The sequence below is a fragment of the Aulonocara sp. 'chitande type north' Nkhata Bay genome, linkage group LG5, assembly GCF_057382095.1.
Source record: "Aulonocara sp. 'chitande type north' Nkhata Bay isolate Kocher_YH1m ecotype deep benthic linkage group LG5, A_spYH_male_GT1.1, whole genome shotgun sequence".
NCBI classification, from domain to species: domain Eukaryota; kingdom Metazoa; phylum Chordata; class Actinopteri; order Cichliformes; family Cichlidae; genus Aulonocara; species Aulonocara sp. 'chitande type north' Nkhata Bay.
Window position 1 is genome coordinate 2,310,851 of NC_141348.1, and position 24,302 is coordinate 2,335,152.

Below are 24,302 nucleotides of genomic sequence, written 5' to 3' on the forward strand. Positions count from 1 at the left end.
TATAGAGTAGTACAGACACCCCACAGACAGACTCGTGGTAATGAGTATTTATTCAAAGACCACAGAGGAGAGAATGCATATGTTGATCATTTACAGATGAAAGGTGATGAGAACATAAAGGAGGAGGAGCTCCTCCCCCCACAAACACAGTAAACACACATCCAATCAAGTGCATCATGTCTCACTTAAATGAGTTTCACTGCAACTCACCTCATTTTAAAATATAAGTGCTGTGTCAAAACGTTATTAGAGCCATGGTTAGACCTGCTCTAATGCAAACGAATGAAATCATTTGTAGAAAGTGAGTCAGGAATGGAGCCGCTGACCACAGACGCTGCAGCGTGTAAAGGGGAAACGCAGAATATCGTCATGGTTTCACAAGTTGTTTTTGAGAATGAAGTCATATTCTCTGCTTTAGGTGTAGAATATGTCAGAATAAACATACACTCGCTGACCACTTCATTTGGTACACCTGTTTGACTGCTCATTTACAGCCAATCATAAGACTTTTTCCTCCACGACCGTGTCTACGTTTACAGAGAACGGTCTGAAAAAGGAGAAAACACAGGACACGTTAGCAGCAGCAGCAGCAGACTAGACCAGGGGCTGCTCAGCAAGTACAGCAGGCTACAGTTCACTCGGACTCACCAAAACCGGACGACAGAAGTTTGCCAAAACACCCTGATGAGTCATTTCTACTACAATATTCAGATGATAGTGTCCGAATTTCAACACATGGACCCGCCGTGGCCTGCAGCAGTGGTCCAGGCTCTGTGTGCCGGTGTTAAAGTGTGGGTGTTCTCTTCCCTAAGTACCAACTGAGCATCGTTTACACACCACAGCCTTCCTGGGTACTGCTGCTGACCTGGTTTAATCGTCTTCTGATGGTGCAGGTTATCACACCGTGCCACAAAGCTCAAATCACCTCAGACTGCTTTCTTGAGTTCACTCCACAGCGTCCACTGTGGGGCAGCAGTCGAATCTGCAAACCGTGCAAATCTCTGAAGACTGTTTGCAGCGGCTGGATGATGTAAGAGTGCAACCCAGCACTAGCAGAGTGTACCTAATAAACTGATCATATATGCTCTTTGCTCACAATTGTAAAATTCTATGACATTCTAATGTGACTTTTTCTTAAAACATGACTTTTCCCCCTTAAAATCCAACTTTTTGTGAAAGCACAACTTCTTAAAAATACAATAAAAAAGTAACATTTTTAGACTTCTGTTTTCAGTGGCCCAGGTTCTCATATTTCTCCCACCTGTACAACCAATCCTGACTCTTCCATCAGTACATCGACAGCCTACAAGGTGAGAACGATTATGTGAAAGGGCTGTCGATGAAAACAAAATCCCTGAGGTACAATTTCCAGGTGAAGAACTGGTTATGGCAGACTTTTCTTTTCCAAATAATTAATCTTCAGTTTTCTTCGTTGCATAAACTTTGTACAGTGAACGAAAAATATGAAGCGGTACCAGAGCTGAAGCGAGGGATTCAAAGTGAAGGCAGAAGTTCAACGAGCTTCGCTCCAAGTGTTGAAAAATGACGCTGTTTGGAATAAGGTAGAAAAACTGGATATAATTACAAACAGAGACTGTAGAAACCAGGCTGCATCAAAGTGCTCATATAAAGAAATAATCATTCATATTTACATATTTTTGTACAGCTTTTAGCTAACAAAACGATTCAGGCTGATGTTGATGCCAAATGCTGAGGATAAGTGAGAAGAGGGCCTCCTCTTCCTCCTCTGTAAACAAGAGATTAAATAGACTGGAGTGATGTGAACCCAGTGACTGCACGCTGCCATTCATTGTCTTCAGCAATAACACCAAACATAGTTTAATTCTATTGGATGCACACAAGGACATTTGGGGTTTAGTACATTTTAGGGGACAAAGTGCTGAGTTGTCTTAAATTTGACTCAGTTTTCTTGTTCGCCTCACTGAGCACTCTGTTTCTTACTTCCCGAGAGAAGACTCAGGCCCCCACAATGCCACATTTCCAGGAGTTCACTGTGCCATAAGTGCTAAAGTCCAGATACTCGTTGGGTATCAAAGGAACAAACATTTTGACTTGCAGCAGGGAAACCAATGGCTCATTTCCACTCACTCAGTCAGCAACTTGCTCACCCCTTTTGTCTGTTAGCGAGCACTTCCGAGCATCATGAAACTTTGTGGCGAGATCAAGCGTAGGATCGATAAGTTATTATATTTTATTGCATAACTGAATGCCTTTCTTTAGAAATGCAAAATAGGGCATCGGTACTAGAAGTCCTCTCCGAGCTTGCCTGACCTTTTCCTCCTCTGACAAACCAAACATGTCTGCTGTGAACGAGTATCCGTGTTTAAATCTTCCACATTTACATTGATTCAGACCAGAAAGTTACTTCTGTTTTTCCTGAACCAGCCCGCATGAGACGCACAACATGAACTGCTAATTCTGTCTGCGTGCTAGCTAGCCGAGGAAGAGGGTGGCCCTGGTGACCTCAAAGTGGAATTTGAGGAGTTTGTTGCCATTTTGGGATGTTTACACTGGAAATCTTTGTTGTGTTTACACTAAGATCAAAGCATTCAGCGTTCAGTAAAGCTTTCCTTTTTGGAGGACAGGAATCAGAACATCAAACGTAACAGTGCCGCTACGTTAGCTGGTAGGAAACTGCTACCTGCCAGTTAGCAAGCTAAATAATTAGGCAAAAGGTTATCAAAGACATAACTGTCCCATTACTTTCAGTTCTTTTGTGGGGCACTTTATTCTCCAGAGGAGCAGTTGCAGCTGAAAGCTGCAGGTGCAACACGGCTAATATCTTGCCTTGGTCAAACTTCACAAAATATTAAGTCCATGCATTGATATGATTCTGACATAAACATAACTAGTAGGCTTGGCTGTTAAATGTCGCCATCATAAATGCTGCTCTGTATGCGCCTGTACCTGGGGACCCCATCTACTTTGAACAAAACAGGCTTATTAGCACATTAGCAGCTAGTTTGGTACGCCCAAAAAGGCTAAGGAGCAGAATAAATTCACATGCAGCTAGCTGCTAGCAGCTAGCTAGAAGCAAAGCAGAAATGTTTTGTTGTTGGCTGCCAAAGAGAACACTGCATCAATTCTTGGGATGTGAAAAGCGAATGTCCCCCCAACAAAAAGAAGATCCATCTATGTTCAATGTTAGCCACATTAGCAGTGAATGTGACTGGACCGATAGCATGAGCCCCATCTCATTTTTCTATAAATTACTTTTTAAAAGTATCTTAGCGTTACTCTACAGTTTGTGTCCGCAGATTCAGAGATATTATCCGATTGCGCCAGAGGACCACCCACTTGGGTTCATGTTGATTTATATTTAAAGTACCAACAGATACAAAGCTAGGAAATAAATACATAAGCAAAACATACATTTTGTACATCTAAAGCAATAATTTCCCCAAATCTTGTGAGGTCCTCAGGTAAAACAGGCGATGTGCAAAAAAGCTTTAGTTTCAAATGAGAGGCTGCACTTTGATTTTGTTTTAGGCTGCGCGATATTTGTATTGTTGTCAATTCCCATGTGGCACCCGTTATTGTCCTTTAGCCACAGCAGTACTCCCAGATGCCGACTTAAAGGGAAATTGCAGTCTTTTACAAATTACAAATACCTGAATTTCCCTTCAAGAGAACAAGGAGGGCTGTTTCTGAAGTCATGTAAGGAGCAACAGACAGAAGCCCTTCTTAAGTGTCCAAGTGTGCTGAAGTGGGGGCCAGCTCAGTATGTCCGTGGTCCCGGGGTGAAAAGCAGTCATCAGAATGGATGAAATGCAGGGCAGTCTGGTTGTAGCTCTGCAGGGCCTGCTGCTTTTCCACTGCGCTGAAATACAGCGAGTGAGGGTGGACCTGCTGAACATGCCTTTTAATAGTGCTGACCTTCAGTGTGGCCAGAGTGGCTCCACACACCATGCAGATCAGCCCGTGCCTCCTACAGTCGTAATCCATCAAGTAATCCGTCCGCCAGCGCACCTGGTAGTTCCTCCTCTGGTCCTTGCCGGGGTAATGACCATGACGGGGTGTGTTTGCAGCGCTGCTATCCTTTGATTTGCCCTTGGCTTCGCCCACAGCTTCCTCCTTTATCACCAGTTTGCTGGGTATTTTGACATCAGGGGAGGCGTCTTCATTTGTCTCTCCTGCGGTACTGAGGACATCAACTTCACTGGGGTTGATTTCTGTGGGAAAAAAATAAGGGGGAGGGGATGCCAGATTCTTGCCTAGTTCCACCACAAAATCAAGTCACACGCTAGTGTCTTTGCTTGTTGCACCTGATAGCACTTTTCCAGCCTTTCTAACCACCCACAGTGCTGACTCAAGTGGCGTCTTCACGGTAAGTTGCAAACAAGCTATGTTAATACACGCTATGCGATTAGCACTCCCACCTGGTTTGACCGAGCCAGGACCCCATAAGTTCTCCCTGTGCCTGCATGTGAATCAGATTAATTTGTACACTTTAAACTGAATGAATGTATGGTTAAACTGTGACTTGTAGTCTAAAGTGCTTTGAGTGGTCAGTAAGGTTAGAAATAGTTAATAAGCAAGCAAACTATCATCTTCATTTTTCAATAAAACCCAAACAGAACAATGTTCCTGACAAAGCTTCCGTTGTTTAACAGATTTATCTGCTACATTAGCTAACTTACTCGCTACACTACCATTCTTGTGGAATCTTTTACTGACTGTATCAGCTGTGAAATGTCAGTTTCGGCTGGACTCTATAGAGAATTGCAAATGCTGAGATTTACGTATTTTTCGGATTATAAAGCGCACCAGATTATAAGGCACACTAAGCGAAACAAAACAGTTAGATAAGTCAAACTTTACTCAACTCATTCTTCTTGCTTTCATATCATTGATTCATTAATGCTGAATTCTCTGGCAGCTGCTCTATTCCCATGTTGTTGCAGTATAATAATGACTAACCTCGTATTGTGGATGGATTATCTCAGTTGTTCTCCTGCTGAAGTTTGGTGCGTTTACAGCATCCTGCCATGCGATTGCATTTGTCCCTAACCTCACGTTAACTTTTATCGAGTGGAAAAGTGTTAGCGTTCATCCTCCAGCTTCACTGTGTTTATCTTATGGTAGCATAGCTGTGTCGCTGGTGATCACGTAGCACATCATTATATACCAGCTAGCCCAACTTCAGTAACCCTGCAAACATCACTGCTGTTTAGTTTTCTGTCTTCATTTATGTTGGAGGTGATAGCAGAGCTGTACGTTTGAATTCTTTCAGAAATCTCTCAGTCAGAACTGAGAGATTTCTGAATTTATTAAATGAACTCCGTTACATTTAATAAATTGTGTTTTCATGGATGCCTGGATGTTAAACTTAATTGATACACCTGGTAAAGCAGCAACGCTGATCATTTTATTAAAGATGAAAAAATTTAGACAGTTTTTAACTCTCAGTGATGCTGCAGTGTTCGTTTGACTTTGGGACCTGAAGAGACGGAGTTTAGGACCCAGATTACTCCAAGAGGCTCCTGACTAGCAAAGTCGCACTAAAACATTTTTGACAGATTTTTGAGCACCGTGTACCACATAAAATCGGTTCGAGGTCAGTAAGCACACCCAGAATTCATACGTAAGGCGCACTGTCGATATTTGAGAAAATTAAAGGAGTGCGCTTAAAGTGCGCCTTATATTGCGGAAAATACGGTATATGTACAAATGTCTGTTTTCTCAGGCTAAGTGAGGATGCTAAAAAGACCAGCCAAACACAAACAACTCTTAACACAGCAGTCAGGTGCTTTAGAGCCTCTGTGAGTGGGAATGTGTTGTGTTCCACTGACTGTGGATGTCAGCAGCAGCTGACAAAGCTGACTTATAAAACATGAAAAGTACAAAACCACCAAACTTTCTAAAAAGGCCTAATATTGTTGAAAACTACTACTAACAAGTTTACAGCTTTACAGAGATGTGTATCAGTGCTGAAAGCTTCTCACCATCTTGGATCTGCATGCCTTCACTGGGGTAATCTTTGGTCCAGGCTGCAGCCATGGCTTCCCTTTCCTGTCGGCTCAGGGTTGTGGTCTCCGGGTGACATTCCTGGATGTGGCGGCGGAAGCTGCTAACCTTGGTTTCATGCAGGACCTGAGAACACACCATACAGAACATGCCGTGGCCTTGAGGCCCGTAGGCCACCAGATAGTCCAGACGCAGCCGCCACGGGTCGCCCCCGTGTAGCCTCCTCTTCTTAGGCTGCCGGAAGGGCTGCAGACCCTGCTGGGGAACTCCGACACCGCCGTCCTCACCAATAAGACAAGTGTCCTGAGTGAAAGTGCCGTCGCCCTCCGTGTACACGTCAGTGTTGATCTGGATGGTTTCCACGTCCTCAGAGAAGAGTCCCACAGCGCCATCTTTGGTGTTGGTCTCTGATTTGTTTGAGTGCTCCGCTTCTTCTGCTACAGGGCACAGAAACATACAACATTTCTAATATTAATCCGTTTGTTTCAGTCCCACTGTGGCTACATCAGTGTTCAAATGATAGCTGTGAGTCATTCAGACATTCAGAACAACCCAATTTTCCAGTTTTTTTAATAGCAAATTGTGCAGTTTAATGTCTCATTGCACTGAAATCAAAGCATAGCACAAATAAGTAATTGGAGTTAAAAAAAGAAATCATTGAATCATCTTACAGACCAAAATGTTTTCTAAACCTTTGACTCATCAAAGTTCCCTCCTTTTGCCGGTAAAACAGCTGAACACAGTCGTGGCTTCTGTCTACAACAGAAATCAAATCTTCTCCCATATCTGTAGCAGAAGTTCCCATAAATGTGGACCATGTAGGCTGCTTTGCTTTCACTCTTCTGTCCAGTTCATCCCAAACCAGCTCGATGGGGTTTAAGTCTGGAGGCTGTGCTGTGTTTTCAAGCTCACCATCTTGTTCTTTGTTCCTTTTTTTTTTTTTTTTACTAGCCTACGTCTATTGCAGCATAACTAAGGGAGGATTCAGGGTCACCTGGTCCAGCCCTAACTATATGCTTTAGCAAAAAGGAAAGTTTGAAGCCTAATCTTAAAAGTAGAGATAGTGTCTGTCTCCTGAATCCAAACTGGAAGCTGGTTCCACAGAAGAGGGGCCTGAAAACTGAAGGCTCTGCCTCCCATTCTACTTTTAAATACTCTAGGAACAACAAGTAGGCCTGCAGAGCGAGAGCGAAGTGCTCTAATAGGGTGATATGGTACTACAAGGTCATTAAGATAAGATGGGGCCTGATTTTAAGACCTTGTATGTGAGGAGCAGGATTTTGAATTCTGGATTTAACAGGAAGCCAATGAAGGGAAGCCAATGAAGGGAAGCCAAAACAGGAGAAATCTGCTCTCTCTTTCTAGTCCCTGTCAGCACTCTTGCTGCAGCATTTTGGATTAGCTGAAGGCTTTTCAGGGAGTTTTTTGGACATCCTGATAATAATGAATTACAGTCGTCCAGCCTGGAAGTAATAAATGCATGAACTAGAATATTTCTAATTTTAGAGATGTTGCACAAATGGAAGAAAGCAGTCCTAATATTAGTTTAATATGTGCGTTGAAGGACATATCTTGCAAAAATGACTCCTCACAGCTCAGGGGTGTCCAACTCCAGGCCTCGAGTGTCCTGCAGCTTTTAGATCTCACCCTGGGTCAAACACACCTGAATCACATGATTGGTTCATTATCAGGCCTCTGGAGAACTTCAAGACATGTTGAGGAGGTCATTTAGCCATTTAAATCATCTGTGTTTAATCAAGGACACACATAAAACCTGCAGGACACCGGCCCCCGAGGCCAGGAGTTGGACACCCCTGTCTTAGACAGTATAGGACCTTATGAAAGGTGGAACCTGGTGTTTGAATCCAACCACCATGATAATCTCTGGTAACCTTTTACTGACCATGACGATCCCAGCCTGCTCTGCACCAGCGCAACCATCTGACTCAAACAAGTTAGGCTTGAATCTGAAAATTACATATAAAATTTCAAATTTCCAGTTTGTGTCCATCTCTCTCCACCAACACTAAAGAATGAGTCATCTTACCCTCCCGACCTGTCTTTCTAATGTCAGTGCTGTGGAGTCTGAAGATGAACTGAGCTGGGGTATTGCTGATTCACACGCTCTGAGAGCCAAACACATTACAGGGTTTATCCACTGCTAAATACAGTGAACACTGTACACTTAGCTAACAGACACACTGGATCCAAACTGCAGCTTTATGGATGTGAACCATGAACACATCACAGCACAGAGACGGAAAAGAGAAGATGGTGAACGTGTAAAAGGACCACAGGGTGACATTACGATCTTATGTTAATCTGTGGCTACAGTACCTCCTACTGGTTTCACTTGCACAAACCATTTCCTTAATACCAACACTGCGTTTTGCTGGTGGGCGTGTGAGGTGTCGCACTTCTTACCGTGAGTCTGAGTCCAGGCCTGAAGGATGCAGTGTTTCTCCTCAGAGCTGTACACCAGTGAGTTAGGGTGGGTGTCCAGCAGGTGGCTCTTTATGTGGTCCAGGTGAAGCGAGGGCAGCACCGCTCCACACACCATGCACAGCAGCCGACCGGCATGAGACTCGTACTCCATCAAGAACTCCTGACGGAACCAGGCATGCAGCGAGTCGTTCAGATAGCGTTCCAAGATCTGCGCTGACGGCTCGGGCAGGTACTGCTCCTCTTCTTTAGGCTGCGGGGCTTCACCCTCCACAGAGCAGGGAGTCAGGCTGATGGGCTGCTGCGTTTGCTCCTGGGCTGTCACAGGGTCTGCAGTTTCTGCTTATAGTAGAGACAAAACAGCATGACGACAAATCAACTTTTTAGCTTTATGGCTCTGTACTAGCTTTGCTTCCAGCAGACAGGTAACGTCAGGTGTTTACATCTTCATTCCAATTTATGTGATTACACCATGGTTATTATAGATGTCTTCAAATTGCCTTTTTGTTTGTTTTTTTTTTAACTCTTTTTCTGAATCTGGGAGAGTTTTACATTTGGGAAACTTCCCTATCATCACAATGTTAAATCCATTGTTTTTACATAAAGTAATATCTGCCACAATCTGCACTTTTCTGCCACCTACTGTGAGCACACGGGGCGGCTGCAGCTCAGGAGGTGGAGGAGGTCATCTGCTAATCAGAAGGTCGGTCGTTCCATCCCTGGTCTCCATGCCAAATATGCTTTGGCACTAACCCAGAGTTGTGTGTGAATGTGTGTGAGTGTGAGATAAAAGGCACTAATGTAGAAAAAGTGCTTGAGCGAGTGGGTGAAAACTGCATGCTGTATGAAGTGCTTGATCCCAGCTTTCACTTTGTCCACCATGCACGTCACAGGCTCAGTGCTTCAGCTTCTCCTGTTTGCTTTTCCAAGCATTATGGGATAGCAGCTCCATTTTCACTGGTGTGTGTGAGTGATTATTCATGTTATTTTTGTCAGGCAAGAAAGAGTGCTACCTCTCTGTAATATTAAATAAGCAACATGGACTACCTTCAAACAGTCCAATCCAATCAAACATTACATCATCGGTTCCTCCTCACAGTATGAGTTCATACTGAGTGTGAGAAAATCGTCTACTTAAACCAACCCACCTCCAGTCTGGTGACCTGAGTGCCTAGTGTCCTCTTCGCCCTGGAGTGAGGGTGCCGAAGCAGGGCTGTATAACTTCTGCCCTCCCCCCAAACTCAGGTGGCTCTCCCACCCCGAGCGGATCACCTCTTTGTCAGCAGCGCTCCACAGCAGGGAGTCTGGGTGCTTCTGTCTGATGTGCCTCTTGATAGTGCTGAGCTTCAGAGTGGCCAATGAACTACCGCACACCATGCAGATCATGCCGTGCCTCTGGGGGTCAAAGTCCATCAGGTACTCGCTGCGCCAGTACTCGTGGTAGTACCGGCGGTGGTCACGGCCTGGAATCCGGCTCAGGCCTGGACGCGAGGCTCTCTGCACCCTGGGTTTGGCTCCAGAGGGCCCCGGGGCCAGGGAGAGGAGGAGGGGGTGATCTGGGCTCTCTGTGATGCTCCAGTAGCTGGTGCTTGGTGACCTGACAGGCGTGACCACACCGCTCTCTGATTCCACCTCTCCATGGCCATTGGCAAGACCATCTTCTTCAGACAAGAACAAGACAGAGTACAGATCAGAGCAGCAGGTTTCAAACTGAAGCAGTGTCTTCATGTTACTAAAGCAGAGATCTCAGACTTAAGCTGTGGGCCACTGCTGCCACTGTCATCTCATGTGAGGCCACAAAACAAGCACAAAACAAGAAAACACCCACAAATATTTCAAAAAATGCCGTGTTTTGTTTGTTTTTTGAAATTTAAAATATTGTATAACAAGACAAAACTTGACATAAACGCAATTTTGTTCGTATTTAACAAAATCAAAGTGACACATCAGCCAATCCGACATGCTCTCTGCTCATGTGGCCTTCATATTAAATCAGTTTTTGCTTTTTAAAGAACGTATTTGCACTTAGCAACAAACAAATCCTCCCTAACAAAAAAGTCACTTCGAGGGCCAAATTGCCTTCGATTTCTTCACGTCCATGTAGAAGTAGGGGTGATGTGGGCCGCAAGTGGCTAACGCATGGAAAATACAGTTCAGTTTACAGATGAGCATCATCTGTAAAAGCAGAAGTGTTTGGCAGGCTGCTGATTCAGGTGTGTGTTAACACAATGCTACAATCTTTGCAGGATGTCCCAGTAAATTCAGCTCAGGTTCAGATCATGCAGCCCTTCGGGCCTCAGTTAGCAGGAGCGAGGCTCTTCTTGCATAAAGAACATGGTGCCATTGGGTTTGTAAAGCTGCATCTGAACAAACCAAGACTTCTGAAATAATGTTGATTAGTCAGATAAGCTCAAAGTGGAGATGTTTCCCCATAATGTGAAGAACAAACCAAACACAGCAGCGCAGCAAAAAGACTTCACACCAGCTGTCAGTGCGGGGGGGGCTGATCACTTGTGCTTGTTCTGCAGCTACCTGAGCATCTTACAGTGTGTACAGCTCCTGTGTACCAAAGCATCGTGAGGCCACCTATCTGATACCCATGGCATCAATTTGAAGCTCCCACACCACTTTGTTCTTGAGTTACTGCACGCACAAACTTGGGTGTCTACATGGCCCGCCTGCCCGTCAGAGTGAATACCCCATCAAATTGTTGAAGCTGCTGCTAAATTTAATTTCAATTTTCATTTATATTCAAAATTAAATTGAGGAGCACACTTCTCTATTCCTCAAGTCAACTAATATAGCACCAACTCACAACACCAGCCGTCTCAGTCCTCAGGCATCATCCTCTCATTCTCCAAGATTGTGTTAAATCATCTGGTCAAAAATCTTCTTTTAGACTTCTTCACCTCCCACCATTCAATCCTTGGCTCTACGTTCACTGGCTTCCTCCTCTTCATTTTTTCCCTTGCATTGCCTTTTAGTGTCTCACTGGATTTTTGCCGATTGTTAAGCACTTTGATCAACCCTGTTGTTTTAAAATGTGCTATATAAATAAATAAACCTTAAAGTCACCCTATAGACTAGCATATGATGCTGCCTAGTTACGTTCTCCCATAGCACGACTTTGCAGTCTCTCTTTCAGACTGCACACTCAATAATAATCACACGTCCAACAAATAATCAGTAGTCTGACTCCATGCGTTGCACTGGCTCACTCAAAAACAAATCCCTGTAGCTGACAGAGACCAATAAAAACTATATACACCTGAACATCAGCAGGCTTGGAGCAAAACAATCTAGTTCCCAGTTATATGAAGTTATGAAGGTAAAGGCTGTCCACACAGGTCTATTTCTATCTCACTGAGGATGGGTAACATTTAAATAGTGTGTTTAAATTATCCAATTTTTACAAAAACCCAAACGAGTACATGAGAGAAAGCAGCAGAGATATCATGTTAGGTCTAACATTGGTAGGCATGTCTTTCAGGCTAGCCTTTCAGTTCCTCACAGCTTGAGCTTTAAACTTCCAGAGAAAGTCACGCTGCTGTCATTTGGTAATCAAGCACAACTCGCTTACGGACATTCCTGCGGTCAGCTCGCACCTCACGTGAAAGGATAACCCTGCCTTTTTATCTGATCAGCGTTTATTCCGCTCGATGACAGGTCTGAGACGGCCTGTACCTCCGCTGTCCACTAGGTGTCAGCAGTGTGCGCTTCGCCTGGCTGCCTGCGTGCAGTTGAGCCTTTGTTTATAGGAGCCACAGAGACGGAGGGGCCATGCTGCTCCATGGCTTTGTCCCTGACACGGATTAACTGGCTGCCTGATAATGGCTGTATATCTGACAGCCACGCAGACCCACTTAGCGTTGGAACAAAAACAAGAAAATTAACACTAGATGTGTTTTTTTGCTCTTTACCTACTAACTCGCTCTCCTCCTGCGTGGTTTCCTCCTGCCCGCTTGTCATTAATGAGAGCAGCTCCGGCTGATAGGCACAGCGGAGCTTCACGGGCTGCCCCTGCCCCGCTCCTTTCTCTTCCATCACTGGATCGCTGCTCTCGCTTTAGTCGTGGTTGGCGGTGCTTCGTTCAGTGGGTCGTGTCGCCGTCGTGGGGCATGTCACTCTGACAACAACAACACGTTCTCGCCGCTCCGCAGCGTTCGACACGCATCTGCCAGGCGCTCTATAACGAGCCCACCGCCGAGGAGCCCGTGCTCTCCGCGGTCCCCCCACGCGCCCCGCACGGGAGCCAAGTTAACTTTTCATGCAAGCACACAATCATAAATCCACCGGCGAAAAGGGCCGCTGCTCCGCGGTGCTCGGTGGAGGCGCCTCGGCTCAGGCCTCTACTCATGAATTTTTAGGCTCTTGCTTGTCTTCAGGGTGGGGAGCCGGACTAGGGGCCCCTGGGGCTCCTTAAGGGGCTCCTGGGTAAATTTAAAGAGACAGTAGCAGCTACGACGATGCACACCCACCCCGGGGGGGCAGAGGGAGCAGCAGGCGCTAATACCGGTAAGCTGCTGCTGCTGCTGCTGCTGTCCCACAGCCGCGACATGAAGGCAGAGCGCCGGTTAACCACGAGGCGGTGAGTCGGGGCCCCTCAGCAGCTCCTGCTTTGTACCGGGGCAGCACGCGCTGTTTTCATGTGTCACACACATCTGTGCAGATGTTCAGCGGCGCAGAGACCGAAACGCACATGTGTTCATGACTTCCTTCTCGATTAGTAAACTTGTCTGAGTTGACATAGTCGGACTGAAACCTCTGATACACTAACTTTGATGGCCTCAGTCGTAAACAGTCTTAAACTCATGTTAATGCTATTAAAATGAAGAATGTTTCAGCTACTGAACTCACACCTTTGGATCGCAAAGATTTACACACGTTTAATTCATGTATCCAGTCCCTAGCTATAGTCTTGCTGTGACGTCAATGTAGTTTTTTCAAACCGGATCCACGTTAAAGGAACCGGGCCGTGGCCCCCAGCGCCCTAACGTTGTTTGTCCGTCAGCCCCTCCCTCATGCTCATTTGGTCGTTGTGTAGAAAAGTGGATCCCTGCTTGAAGCGTGTGCACATGAATTCGGGTCATGTGTAGAAAAAGACAATAAATCAATGGACCTTTGTGCAGCTATTCCAGTAGGGAACAGCTGTGCGGGGCCTCCGTGTCCCGGCACCACTCGGCTCTCTTTGGAAGAGACAGACAGACAGACAGGGGGACTCGTGACAGGTTTGTAAAATCCTTTTAATGCGACCCAGTGAATGGATGTGGCGTGGAAAGGAGGGGGCGTTGCACACTACTGTCTCTATGTACACAGACACACACACACACACACACACACACAGCGAGCATCCCACATCCTGGTACTTTTCAGCGTTGTCAAGGCAGCCTGAGCACGACTGGCGGAAAGTAGCTGCAGTGTCCTGGCAGAATATCTGTGCAAAACCGCCCCCAAAGTGTCCCGGAAAGTTAAGTGCCGCTAAAAGGTAACGGACGTGCATGTTTTCTGTCGCTCGTGCTTCCGGGCGCGCGGCTTTGCGGCTCGAATCTGCGCCTGTCCTCGCGGCTTTCACGCGCAGACATGCGCCAGTCCGCGAGGACCAGAGCAGGAAAATGTTGTCCATTGTGCCGCTGAGAGACACAACGATCCAGGCACCATTTCCGCTCTAGTGCGACCGCTTTTCCACGGCCGCCCTGCGTGTTTTGCTGTAGGTTGTTCGGCTGAGTGGCCTGGTGGCGTTTGACTGAAACACACTGAGAATAAAGAAAAATGGCAGATAGACTTTGTGATAGAGAGAGACAGCTTTAAAGGGACAGCGACTCGCTGTTTTCTTCCTGCTTTCTGGAGCCGAAGCACTCCCACACACGACGACAATTTCATTTATTTCATAGTTATCTCCAAATCTTACACTGAAACTCGCGTTTCACGCGGGATTCTGCACAGATGTTGTGACAGATGAGGTGGGCGTCGTGCACGTATTTATTGTCTCCTGACTGGTGCACGAAATCCTGCTGGAGTGAGTGCTACAGATCTTAGAGTACGTCAGTGCTCCACTGAGACCACCTTACTCCGTGTACTCCGTGTACTTTCATTTCATCATGAGGCACACACATGTGAGTTAAACAGATAAAATGACTTTGGTTGAACTTATTTGGTGGAAATAAAAAAACGTATAAATTGTTACATTTTTGTAAATAACTATTTGACTCTTCAATCCTCGCTAATATTATCATTACTTTGTGCAATTGAAGGGGATTATTGTGTTTTATATACAGCACTTGTTAATGTTGTTGTGCTTGTTGTTGCATTACTGATCAGTGAGCATGTTGTAATTCCCATGGCTCCAATCACTGCTACGAGCAGAGATCCTGAAGCAGGACCTCAGTGTGCAGCACTGCTGTTTCCGGGAGTTATTTCCAAACCTAACTATGGCCACCACACCTGCCTGCTTATATACTCTTTAAAACGGCAATTGCAAACCTCGGTTTGAAATGTAGAGCAACAGTAGGTGCTACACATTGTGTTTTAAAAAGTGGAAAAATATTGTCTTGATGCATGCTCGATCATCCAGGTAAGGAAATCCCATAAAGGTCTTCATTCTGTTCATCGGAAACGTTTCGTCACTCATCCAAGTGACTTCAACTTGTGTTCGTTTTGCTGTTGCTTAATGTTTATTACAAAGTATTAACTAGTCTTTAGCTTATTTTCATCACATTTTAATGCAAAGACTGTTTTCTGTTCCTCAGGATATCTGCACACCAATGTGATGTCGGAGAGCATAAGAGGTGCTCAGAAACACGATGATGCTGATAATGACAGTTAGGATCCTGGACTGAGGGGCTACCAAGGCCAATCACTGCTGTTGGATGAGAACCGATGGGCTGTCTAGCCTGGCAACAGGATGCCAACTGCAAAAGGTAAAGGTGGCTCAACGTCCCACCGTTACCGGCCGGCCTCAGAGTATGATGATGCCACGCTCGCCCTAAAGCGAGAGTACTGGAGAAACAAGAAGCGAGAGCAGCGGGCCCGTGTGTCAGAGGAGAGGGAAAGGCACAAACACAGCAGCAGCAGCCAGGGAGGGAAGCAGCTAAATGCCCCAGCAGAAGAGGCTTCCACTCTGGCCCAGTCATCAGGTGCTTCGTCACCTCCTCTGCAGAGTAATGATAATTCATACAATTCTGTGTCAAAGCACGGAAATGCTCTGGGGGAGGGGTCACGTGAAACCACTGACAGCCAAAAGGAGAAGTGGCTCCAGACAGTAAAGCTCAACAAGCGTCTGCCTCAGTTGCCAGCGTCGTGTTCTATCTCTGCCAAATCAGCCAGCGGCAACGCAGCCGCAGGTAAACGTCAGACAGCAAGGGACGCAACCGTTTCCTCACCCGTGTCCTCACCCGTGTCCTCACCCGTGTCCAGTGGAACTCAGCTGAACACCGTATCCTCAGTGCCTCCAGTCAGAGTGACCAGAATAACCAATGGCAGCTCCAGTAAAACAGCACCTCAGCCACGTGTGTCTATGCAGGGTGCATCAGTCCCCAGAAACCAACATAAGGCACCGGTTGTATTACCCACTCAGCCCAAAGTCTTACCCACAGGTCTCGTTCTGGTGTCCTCTCCATGCGGCCCCACTTCCACTAAAGCAGAGAGCAAAAGAGCCATCTCAACACCTCAGAGTGGAACAAAGCGTGCCTTGGTCACCACACAGAGGGCTAAAGGTGTTGGCAATGCACGAGCTTCTCTGGAGTCCGACGAGGAAAGAGCAGCCAAGCGTCGGGAACAGTGGCGGATCAAAAAGCGAGAGCAGCGAGCAAAGCTTGCAGCTAGGTTAGCTAAAGCCAGAGAGAGGACACAGGGCGCAGAGATGACGTTTCAGAGGCTAACGGCGCCAAAAACCAGACACGTGGGAAGCATAGTTCTTCCATCAGAGTCACTTTTGAGAGGAGCAAGCCAGAAGCAGTGTCATACACGGGTCAAAACATCACTTACATCAGCCAAAAGTGAAAACAATAAACTGCAAAGTGGGACAGCAACTGTAGTTGTAACTGCTCTGCAAACATCTGATGTTCCATCTGTGAAAAAACCACTAGACTCTCAGGGAAAGGTTCCAAGTTACGGTCATCTTGGCGGTGTTACCCGGGGTATCGCGAGATATAAAACGCCTAGACAAAGGTTCATCGAAGCACAGAGAAACTTAATGAACCACAGAAGTCTACGGTGTAAATCCCCAATGCTGCCCTCAGCTTTTGGTACCAGAAATATGCCCAAAATCAACCCCGACGACACGCCCGAGCAGATAATAGCTAAACGGAGAGAGTACTGGCGGATCAAAAAGCGCGAACAGCGAGCTAAGCTGTCCATGGAGGTAAAGGTTCGGTTGAAAGAGAGAGATTCTTTGATGAGGAGGGTGAAACGTTACCAGAAGATCCTCGAGGAGATGAGGAAGACTAGAGTGCTGGCGCAGTCAACCGGAAGTGCCCTCACTCACAGCCCAGAGACCATCGGAGGATTCATCAAAGAGGACGGGACGCTGACTGCTAACATCCCTCACAGTTCTGCATGTCACAGCATAGCAGAAGACAAAAGCCAAGTAGAGCTTTGTGTAGTTTCTACAAACACTCCTTTGGCACAACAACAGCGTCAGCCTGACGCTAAACTGAGAAGTGTTGCTCCCATCAGGATAAACCCGGCTCCCCCTCCTCTTTGCTCAGCTCAGGTGAAAGTCTCTGCTCCTGGACAGCTAGCCAACAAACTGCCGCGACTGCTCGCAGTTAGACCCCAGACTCACCTCAAAAGCACAACCGTTCCTAATTTGCACTCATCAGCTATCCAAACTGTGGGTCAGCTCACACTTACTCATCCACAGAGCCCTCAAAATTCAGCAGGTTCAAACGTTAGCAGTTGTGTTATGAAAATGACCATCTCGAGCAGAGCGCCGTCGCTGTCAGCCCTGTCTCTGGATGCGGGGCTGACGGAGGAGGAGAGGATGGCAAAGAAGAGGGAGTACTGGAGGATAAAGAAGCGTGAGCAGAGAGCAGCTCGAGCTGTCCGACTGAGACAGGGTGTTTTACATGCTAGGGCCGGTGCAGCCTCACAAAGGAGGAAGCCTCAGAAGCAGGGGACGCTGATCACTGTGCCTCAGATTAGAAATCTCACCGACACTACAGCAACTGCACCTCCTCTTTCCAACAACAGCGTGCTTTTTCTGCCTCGTGCAAATGAAATGAAACAGGAGAGTGACTCCATGCCAGCAGCTGACCTCAATTCTCCACCAGAACAAGCCATCTGTCCAGATATCAAACCCCCTATTTCCCCACCTCCAGCACCCCAGCTGGAGTCTGACCCATGTCTGAGCGCAGACAGCCAAACTGCCACTCTGCTAGCTGTGGCCTCCATGAAGAAGCTCCTGGAAGAATCTCTCAGCACAGTGACAGAATGTAAAAGTGAGCAGAACTCTATTAAAATGGAGACGATAGAAGAGGTTTCACAGCAAGACATGAAGCCAAATTTATCTCAGCTGTCCTTTGAAAGGGATGACACGGCTCCTATTGCTGCTGACCTCACTCTGCAGATAAAAAGCTGGGAGCTAGACAGCAAGGTCTCTGCAAAGGCCAGTTTACAAAGCCCTCAACTCAAGAACCCATCGCAGGTGAGTGAGACAGTTCCACCTCTTCCTGCTTCCAGTGAGCTAGGTGTGCATCATACCAGTGAGCACTCATCCCAGACCCCTTTGAACTACATAGTAAACACCTCCATGGAAGCACCACGCAGAACCCAGAGACTTTGCGCTAAAAAAGCCGGCTATAAAACCTGCTGCTCTCCAGAGCCACCAAAGCTGCATCACATCACAGCCGTGACGCTGGATAACCTGCAACCACAGCAGGAACAGCAGGAACAGCATCAGGCACAAGAGCAGAACATCTGCCCCGAATCAAAGCGGAGGTACAACAGCGTGGTGACGGAGCAGAGCGGCTTGACCAGCTTGCAGAGGAAGAGGGAGTACTGGAAGCTGATGAAGAGGCAGCAGAGGGCCAAGTTAAAGGCCAGGCAGAAAGACGGCGAGGGGGAGTGCAGCAGCGGGCTCTTCCCCAGAAGCATTCAGGTAACACGAGCAGCACTCGAGCTCTTTTTCTGCAAGAGGTGAAGTTTCAGTGCTTTGGTGTGTAGCTAATAGCTAATATTGATCATATTTGATAGTATGTTGTGTCCCGCTGGTTGCCCCTGATGTCAGCTGTGCATCATCATCAGATTCATCTTCACATGTGACTGTTTTTGAAAAATGAGTGCTAGCTCTGACCCATGTAGCATTTCTACCTTTTGAAGCCTAGATTTTCGTGTTGTGTTCAGGATCTGAGCGTGGCAGAAATTCAACACTCAAAGTAAAGAAGACTGCATTTGATTTTCTTCCTCCTTTTATCTGCATACAGAGTTCCATTTCATGATTGGAAAGGTGACAAGCTTGACTAAGGCCACTGAAATCTGCCGCGTGCTACCAGATGAACCATTTCCGACTAGTGCAGCCTAACTTTGTATTTAGCTCGTGCAATGGGCAGAAAACCCAAGCATCACTTAAATGAATGAAAGCTATTGAGTATTTAGCAGCATGTGCACATAGTGTCTATGTAAAAGAGGGGCCCTCCATGTAAAGAGTGCATTTTTCACATACCTAAATTTCTCTATGTATATAAAAGTGGTTTCTGCAGTCGACTCAGTTCAGACTTGACTCAGTCCAGCTGAAGCTTGAATCGCTGCAATTCTCAGGCATATGGTATTTGAACAGGAAAAACAAAGTGGAGTTCATCTGAAGGGGGCCCATTAAAGCTAGGAGCAAACTCTGCCTCAGTTTCTGAAAAGCCGTTTGTTCATGTCATATTTTCTTCTTTCAGACCCCGGGGCTCGTTATTATCAACAGTCTTAAAGGGGCGAGTCCTCCAGCAAAACGAGCCCTGCAGCCCAAACCACCTGTCTCTCCTCTGGACTCAGTGACCAGCATCCCCACCGTTCTGGTTGTTAGCCAAACAACATCTAATGCTCAACAGTCAGCGTGCACGCTCCAGGTCAGACTGCCTATCACCAGCAATGAGTACAGCAGCGTCAAACTTGGGCCTTCACATGCTGTATCCAGCTGTGCAGGAGTTTCTGAATCTCTACAGCTTTCACAAGCATCTAGAAGCACTGATGTAGACTCAGCTCCCGCCCTCACCGCTGCGAAGCCACCAGACAAACCACTGTCCAGTACTGACATGCACCTCATTGAACCCCTTGGTCAAAGTCCGTTAAAAATCCCCTCTGCTCACCTTCAGAGTCCCCCACACAAGAAACAATCCTCCATCCAGCTGGCACCAGTGAGCACCATGGTTCCTCCAAAGCCCATCCCAGGGGAAAGTGAGCAGGACTTTCTGAGGAGGAAGCGGGAGTACTGGAGGATAAAAAAGAAGGAGCAGAGAGCCAGGAAGGCAGTTCGGGAGAAGGGAATCACCCAAAGCTTCAACAGCTGGAAGACTAGGCTGCCTCCCCTGGGTCTACAGACAGAGGTGAGAGTTGCACAGTTACATAAACAGCTTGTTTTTTTAGCTTACTGGCATGTAATGATTATTGTATTCATATTACATACTACTGACATTTATATTATACTTAATAGGCTCAAGGTTTAGCTGGCATTTCTGGTTTTCTTCTTATTTATCTGGAAGGACTTTCTTGGTTAGCGTGTGCTAGTTCTCCTCTTACACTGCTTGATTAACTCGAGGGGTTCCACAAGGTTCAATCCTGGGTCCACTGATGTTTCCCTTTTATCATTCTGTCTTTTTTTGGCATTTCTTATCCTTTTTATGCCATCTTTTAAGCCTCACCAGCCAAATAGGCTGCCCACCCTGGTTGGCTGTTTATCCCGGATTAGTGACTGAGGCCATGATTACAGCTCCACTTGAAATACATTTAACATTCAGTCACGTGATTGATTTCTTTTGTTCGTCTTCAAAGACCAGCGTTCGTAATCTCGGTGAAGTATTTGATTCCTCGCTGAACTTTGACTCACATATAAAGTGTACCTCACGTTCCTTTTACTTTCCTTTGAGGAACATTTCTAAAATGCGAGCCTCGTTCTTTGAACTAGAGCAAATTGTTCTTGTGTTAGTGTCGTTGCACATGTTGTGATGCCCTTTTACCAGTTTAGACAAATCATCTTTGTCATGCCTCCAAACAATTACAAAATGCTGCAGTCAGACTCGTAGCAGGCTCTAGCAAGCAAGCTCACAGCCTCGAGAACAAAACGACATAGAACTTTCAAATTGATTTGATAGGTGTGTCTGCTAAAACCCTTCAATGAGTTCAAATCTCATGACCTCAACCTCACCGTCAGACATCAGAGGTCAAGTTTTCTGAAAATCTTCTGAAGTCACATTGGATTTTGAAATTCGTATCATAGTTGTATCTACCAGGAGAGTGAGGGGTACCACTGTCCACCACCAGTATCTTTCTCTTTACGTTGGTTCCCAGTAGATTTTAAAATTCTCACACTTATAATTAATTAATTTAAAAATTGAAGCGGGTCCTTTCAGCAACAACAAGTATGTTCCCCACATAAATAAGGCTTAAAAAAATCGGTCAGACACTAACGCAGGTTTTCTGTCACAACCCTGATACCCTCATTCCCAGGACTGATCTCTCAGTGATACAGAAACAGAGGAGTACTTTAGTACTCCAGTAGAAAAGGAACAGATTACTAAATGGTGCACTCGTGCCCCTGTTCTTTGCCAAAGCCTTTGTTTGTAAGTAAATCAGGTGACCTAAAAGACACAAAAGCACCAGAAAGAAACTACAAAATACACAAAATAATGTCAAAGTGACAAAACTACAGGACCTCTGCTTAAGCATCTCTCCAGTCTGACTTGTGTCTAGGTTCACCTTGTTTCAGGGAGCTCATGAAAGCACGTAAAAACACTGCACGTGGCCTGTGCTTTAGTTTTTCACTCTTTGTCTAATATCTTTAGGAACCTGGTCAGTGGGTGAACTCTTCTGAGGAGTCAGAACATCTAATGAGGTGAGAGATTTCTTTGCTCGCTTTCTTTTGATATCAGCATCATCAGCATTCAGGATAACACACAAAAATCTCCCTTCACAGCTCTTCAGTGGACTCGGCATCCTTCACATACTCGGATTACACAGCCCCAATCGAAGGTAAAGTATGTCACTGTGAACTTGAACGAATGCACATAAAATGGTGAAAGTAGCCAAAAACAAACTCTGCCTTCTCAGATGAGTCAGAGCTGCTGTTCGCTGAAAGTGAGGACGATTCTGTTTCCGATGCTGTCTGGAGGAGCCGCTACCTCATGGACTATGACCCACTCAACCAGCTGCTGGTGTGCATGGTGTGTGGGGAACTGCAATATTCCCACAGCCTAGAGGGAGTGAAGGCCCACATTGACGAGGCCCACCCGCACACCCTAACCTTGGAGCCCGGCGAGAAAGAGCAAATACGGGAGGCCTGGGATGAGCAGGTGTCGCGGCGGGAACGCTTCTTCAGCAGCCAGCTGCAGCAGCACAGCAGACCTGTGGCAGGTACAGTATGAGCTCGGATCACGTAGTTAAGTCACCTGACTTTGCAACACAGCAGAGTTAAAAGTAGCTGCAGAAGAGCATCTGTTAGCCTCATCTGTACGACTGATCCCCAATGAGGTTTATCCTTTAATCGGCTCATATATTCATATAATGTAATGGTAGCAACACTGGCTCAGCAGTTATATACAATGATGGTGCAAACTCGCCTGACTGCACCGATCAGTGTGAAACAATTCAATCAAAGGCTAAGCCATTTCTCTGCAGATAACAACGCTGTCTGACTTCTTTTGCAGAACCACACAAGAACTGAAGAGCTGAAGAGACGGCTGCAGGAGGCAGCTGAAGACCATGGACCAGGAGAAACAAACCCCACCCCCTTTCTCTCGTGTATTTTATTTCTTATCAGTGTGTTTACCTCTGCAGGAAGACACCTTGGAAAAGAAGGCCCTAAAGCAGCTTTACCTCATTTCCTACCAGGGTTGTGTATGTTTATCAAAGGCAGTGAGGACATTTTTATACTGAAGCTGCTTCATCCGAGATTTGCTGTCAGTCCTTCTCCTGTTGTGTTTGTTTTTTGTGCTCCTTTTTTCTCTCACCACCAATCAGCTGCAGCAAACGGTTGCTCCTTCTTCTCCCAGAAGTTTCCTCCTGTTCAAAAGGAGCTCTTCCTCCCCACTCTTGCTGCTCAGAGGGGATCATTGCACTTCTCTATAATATTGTTGCTTCTTACAACACAGCACCTTGAGATGAGTGTTGGAGTGAAACATTACTACATTTGGGAAATCTTCACTCCGGGAAGGCTAAGCTAATGGCATTCTGGACATATCAGTTTATTAGGCCACTGAGCTTTTTGGTCTTAATTTATTGATCCAATCACAGACTTGCACAAATATCTTCTTTGATCACATGACCTCTGTGGGCGCCATAATAAAATATAACCTGTGTTTTCCAGCTGGAGCATACTCATGGCCAGTTTGTACATTGCTCTCTGCTCTGCCTTGGTGGATTTTCTGCAGGGGTGAACATTTCAGCATTCTGGGAAAACACTTTAGGTATTCCAAGGAAAAACGGGATAATAGGTGGTATGGGGGTAAAAGAATGAGTAGCTCAGAAGAAGCTCAGCTCAGTCATGAAATTAGCACCAGTGTCCAGGCTGTGAATTCCACAGTGGGAAGTGTTTTAGCACCAAATCTGAAGAATATTATTGATTGTTTAAAGTTCCTGAAAACTCCTGGAAAGTAAAAGGCGCAACCTGCTGGCTGAGCTGCTGAGAGCACAAACTGGGGCTGAATGCACCGGACTGAGGAACACTTGCTGAATACGTTTGTATTGGAGGACTGGGTCACTGCAGTTGTGCAGAGACACACTACCTGTTCACTGATAGCAGCCGTGGGATACAATCCATGGCTTTTGTCAATGTGACATTTATAGTTAATTATACAATACGTTAATATTTAACCCTGGGATCAGTCAGCTGTAGAAAAACAGCATCAGCACAACATTTTCTACTATTTGGAAGCTGACAGAATCTGCTAGTGTGCAGATTTTCCTGCAGGCTTGTATTCAGGTTAGTCTGCTCTAGAGCCTTGATAGTTTCTCAAGCACTGAATGGGGCATCTGGAACTGAGCTGCAATTTGCTACTGCATCACATCCTTACGTGTTCCTCCGGGGGCAACTTTTTGTACCGAGACAACTTTCTTAGGGACAGTTTGTCACCTCTGCGAAAATCTCCTGCAGCACTGTAAATAGACTAATATATGACATGCCAAATGTGACTTTTTCTGTGCCGTTCCACAATATTTGGAGCAGCCTTGTTATTTATTGAATCTCCTCTTACGCAAGTGATCGTTGATGATGCATTATTCATATCTGTAGAAAGCTCCGTGTTAGAAAAGAATTTCATTTGTGAATGTTATCAATCCAAGGCTTTCCTACTTAAGTAGTAAATGGATGAAGTGCTCTGGAATGCTTTTCAATGATTTTTCTATGGTTTTCATGAAGACTACAACACTGAAATATTCTTGTATTTGAGCACAAAGCTGAGGTGAATACTGTCTGTGCAGCCACAACGCAGTGGAAAGAGCTTGTGGTGATCAGATCACTCATGAAAATCAGACGCGATTGTCTGCCAGTTTAAAAAGGGAATGTTTAAATGCCTTTTCAGTAATAAACTTTTTCTACTGTTCATTCGAATCCTTTGTCTTTTTTGTTAAACTCGGTTTTCTCCAGTGCAGTTGTGTCACTTGTGTGGTATTATGATCAGAAATATTAAGAATTTCACATTAATAAGCACAGAAATTCCTGCTTTGCACATTGACCG

The 24,302-nt window shown here is 45.9% G+C and overlaps 2 protein-coding genes across 6 annotated transcripts; one reads left to right on the plus strand and one right to left on the minus strand.

Annotated features, from left to right (window-relative positions):
• zfta (zinc finger translocation associated) lies at positions 1 to 14,170 on the minus strand. Of its 3 annotated transcripts, none has more exons than XM_086290933.1 (5): positions 12,351 to 14,170; positions 9,579 to 10,088; positions 8,413 to 8,772; positions 5,967 to 6,425; positions 1 to 4,193 (listed from the first exon to the last, which is right to left on the minus strand). In XM_086290933.1, exons 1-5 carry the CDS (start codon positions 12,472 to 12,474, stop codon positions 3,706 to 3,708), a joined length of 1,941 nt encoding a protein of 646 aa, XP_086147059.1. In that variant the 5' UTR covers positions 12,475 to 14,170; the 3' UTR covers positions 1 to 3,705. The 3 variants fall into 3 exon arrangements, with proteins under 3 accessions (XP_086147059.1, XP_086147057.1, XP_086147056.1); XM_086290931.1 differs by having other exon boundaries at positions 8,413 to 8,769; positions 9,579 to 10,091; XM_086290930.1 differs by having other exon boundaries at positions 9,579 to 10,091.
• On the plus strand, positions 12,480 to 24,134 carry LOC147329645 (uncharacterized). 3 transcript variants are annotated; one of them, XM_086290929.1, is made up of 8 exons: positions 12,480 to 13,915; positions 15,177 to 18,526; positions 19,311 to 19,481; positions 19,728 to 19,958; positions 21,414 to 21,463; positions 21,545 to 21,600; positions 21,679 to 21,981; positions 22,275 to 24,134. In XM_086290929.1, exons 2-8 carry the CDS (start codon positions 15,332 to 15,334, stop codon positions 22,289 to 22,291), a joined length of 4,023 nt encoding a protein of 1,340 aa, XP_086147055.1. In that variant the 5' UTR covers positions 12,480 to 13,915; positions 15,177 to 15,331; the 3' UTR covers positions 22,292 to 24,134. The 3 variants fall into 3 exon arrangements, with proteins under 3 accessions (XP_086147055.1, XP_086147054.1, XP_086147053.1); XM_086290928.1 differs by having other exon boundaries at positions 12,481 to 14,543; positions 19,311 to 19,958; XM_086290927.1 differs by having other exon boundaries at positions 12,481 to 13,915; positions 19,311 to 19,958.
• The last annotated feature ends 168 nt before the right edge of the window (positions 24,135 to 24,302 follow it).

What these genes read in the sequence shown, in the direction of transcription:
- zfta (XM_086290930.1), bottom strand. Translation starts at nt 12,474, where the DNA reads ATGGAAGAGAAAGGAGCGGGGCAGGGGCAGCCCGTGAAGCTCCGCTGT. An exon ending in GGCCTGGACTCAGACTCACG is followed by an intron (nt 6,426 to 8,412) that starts GTAAGAAGTGCG and finishes TGTGCCCTGTAG; the next exon opens with CAGAAGAAGCGGAGCACTCA. An exon ending in AGGCATGCAGATCCAAGATG is followed by an intron (nt 4,194 to 5,966) that starts GTGAGAAGCTTT and finishes TTTTTCCCACAG; the next exon opens with AAATCAACCCCAGTGAAGTT.
- LOC147329645 (XM_086290928.1), top strand. Translation starts at nt 15,332, where the DNA reads ATGCCAACTGCAAAAGGTAAAGGTGGCTCAACGTCCCACCGTTACCGG. An exon ending in TCTTCCCCAGAAGCATTCAG is followed by an intron (nt 18,527 to 19,310) that starts GTAACACGAGCA and finishes TTCTTCTTTCAG; the next exon opens with ACCCCGGGGCTCGTTATTAT. An exon ending in GAGTCAGAACATCTAATGAG is followed by an intron (nt 21,464 to 21,544) that starts GTGAGAGATTTC and finishes CTCCCTTCACAG; the next exon opens with CTCTTCAGTGGACTCGGCAT.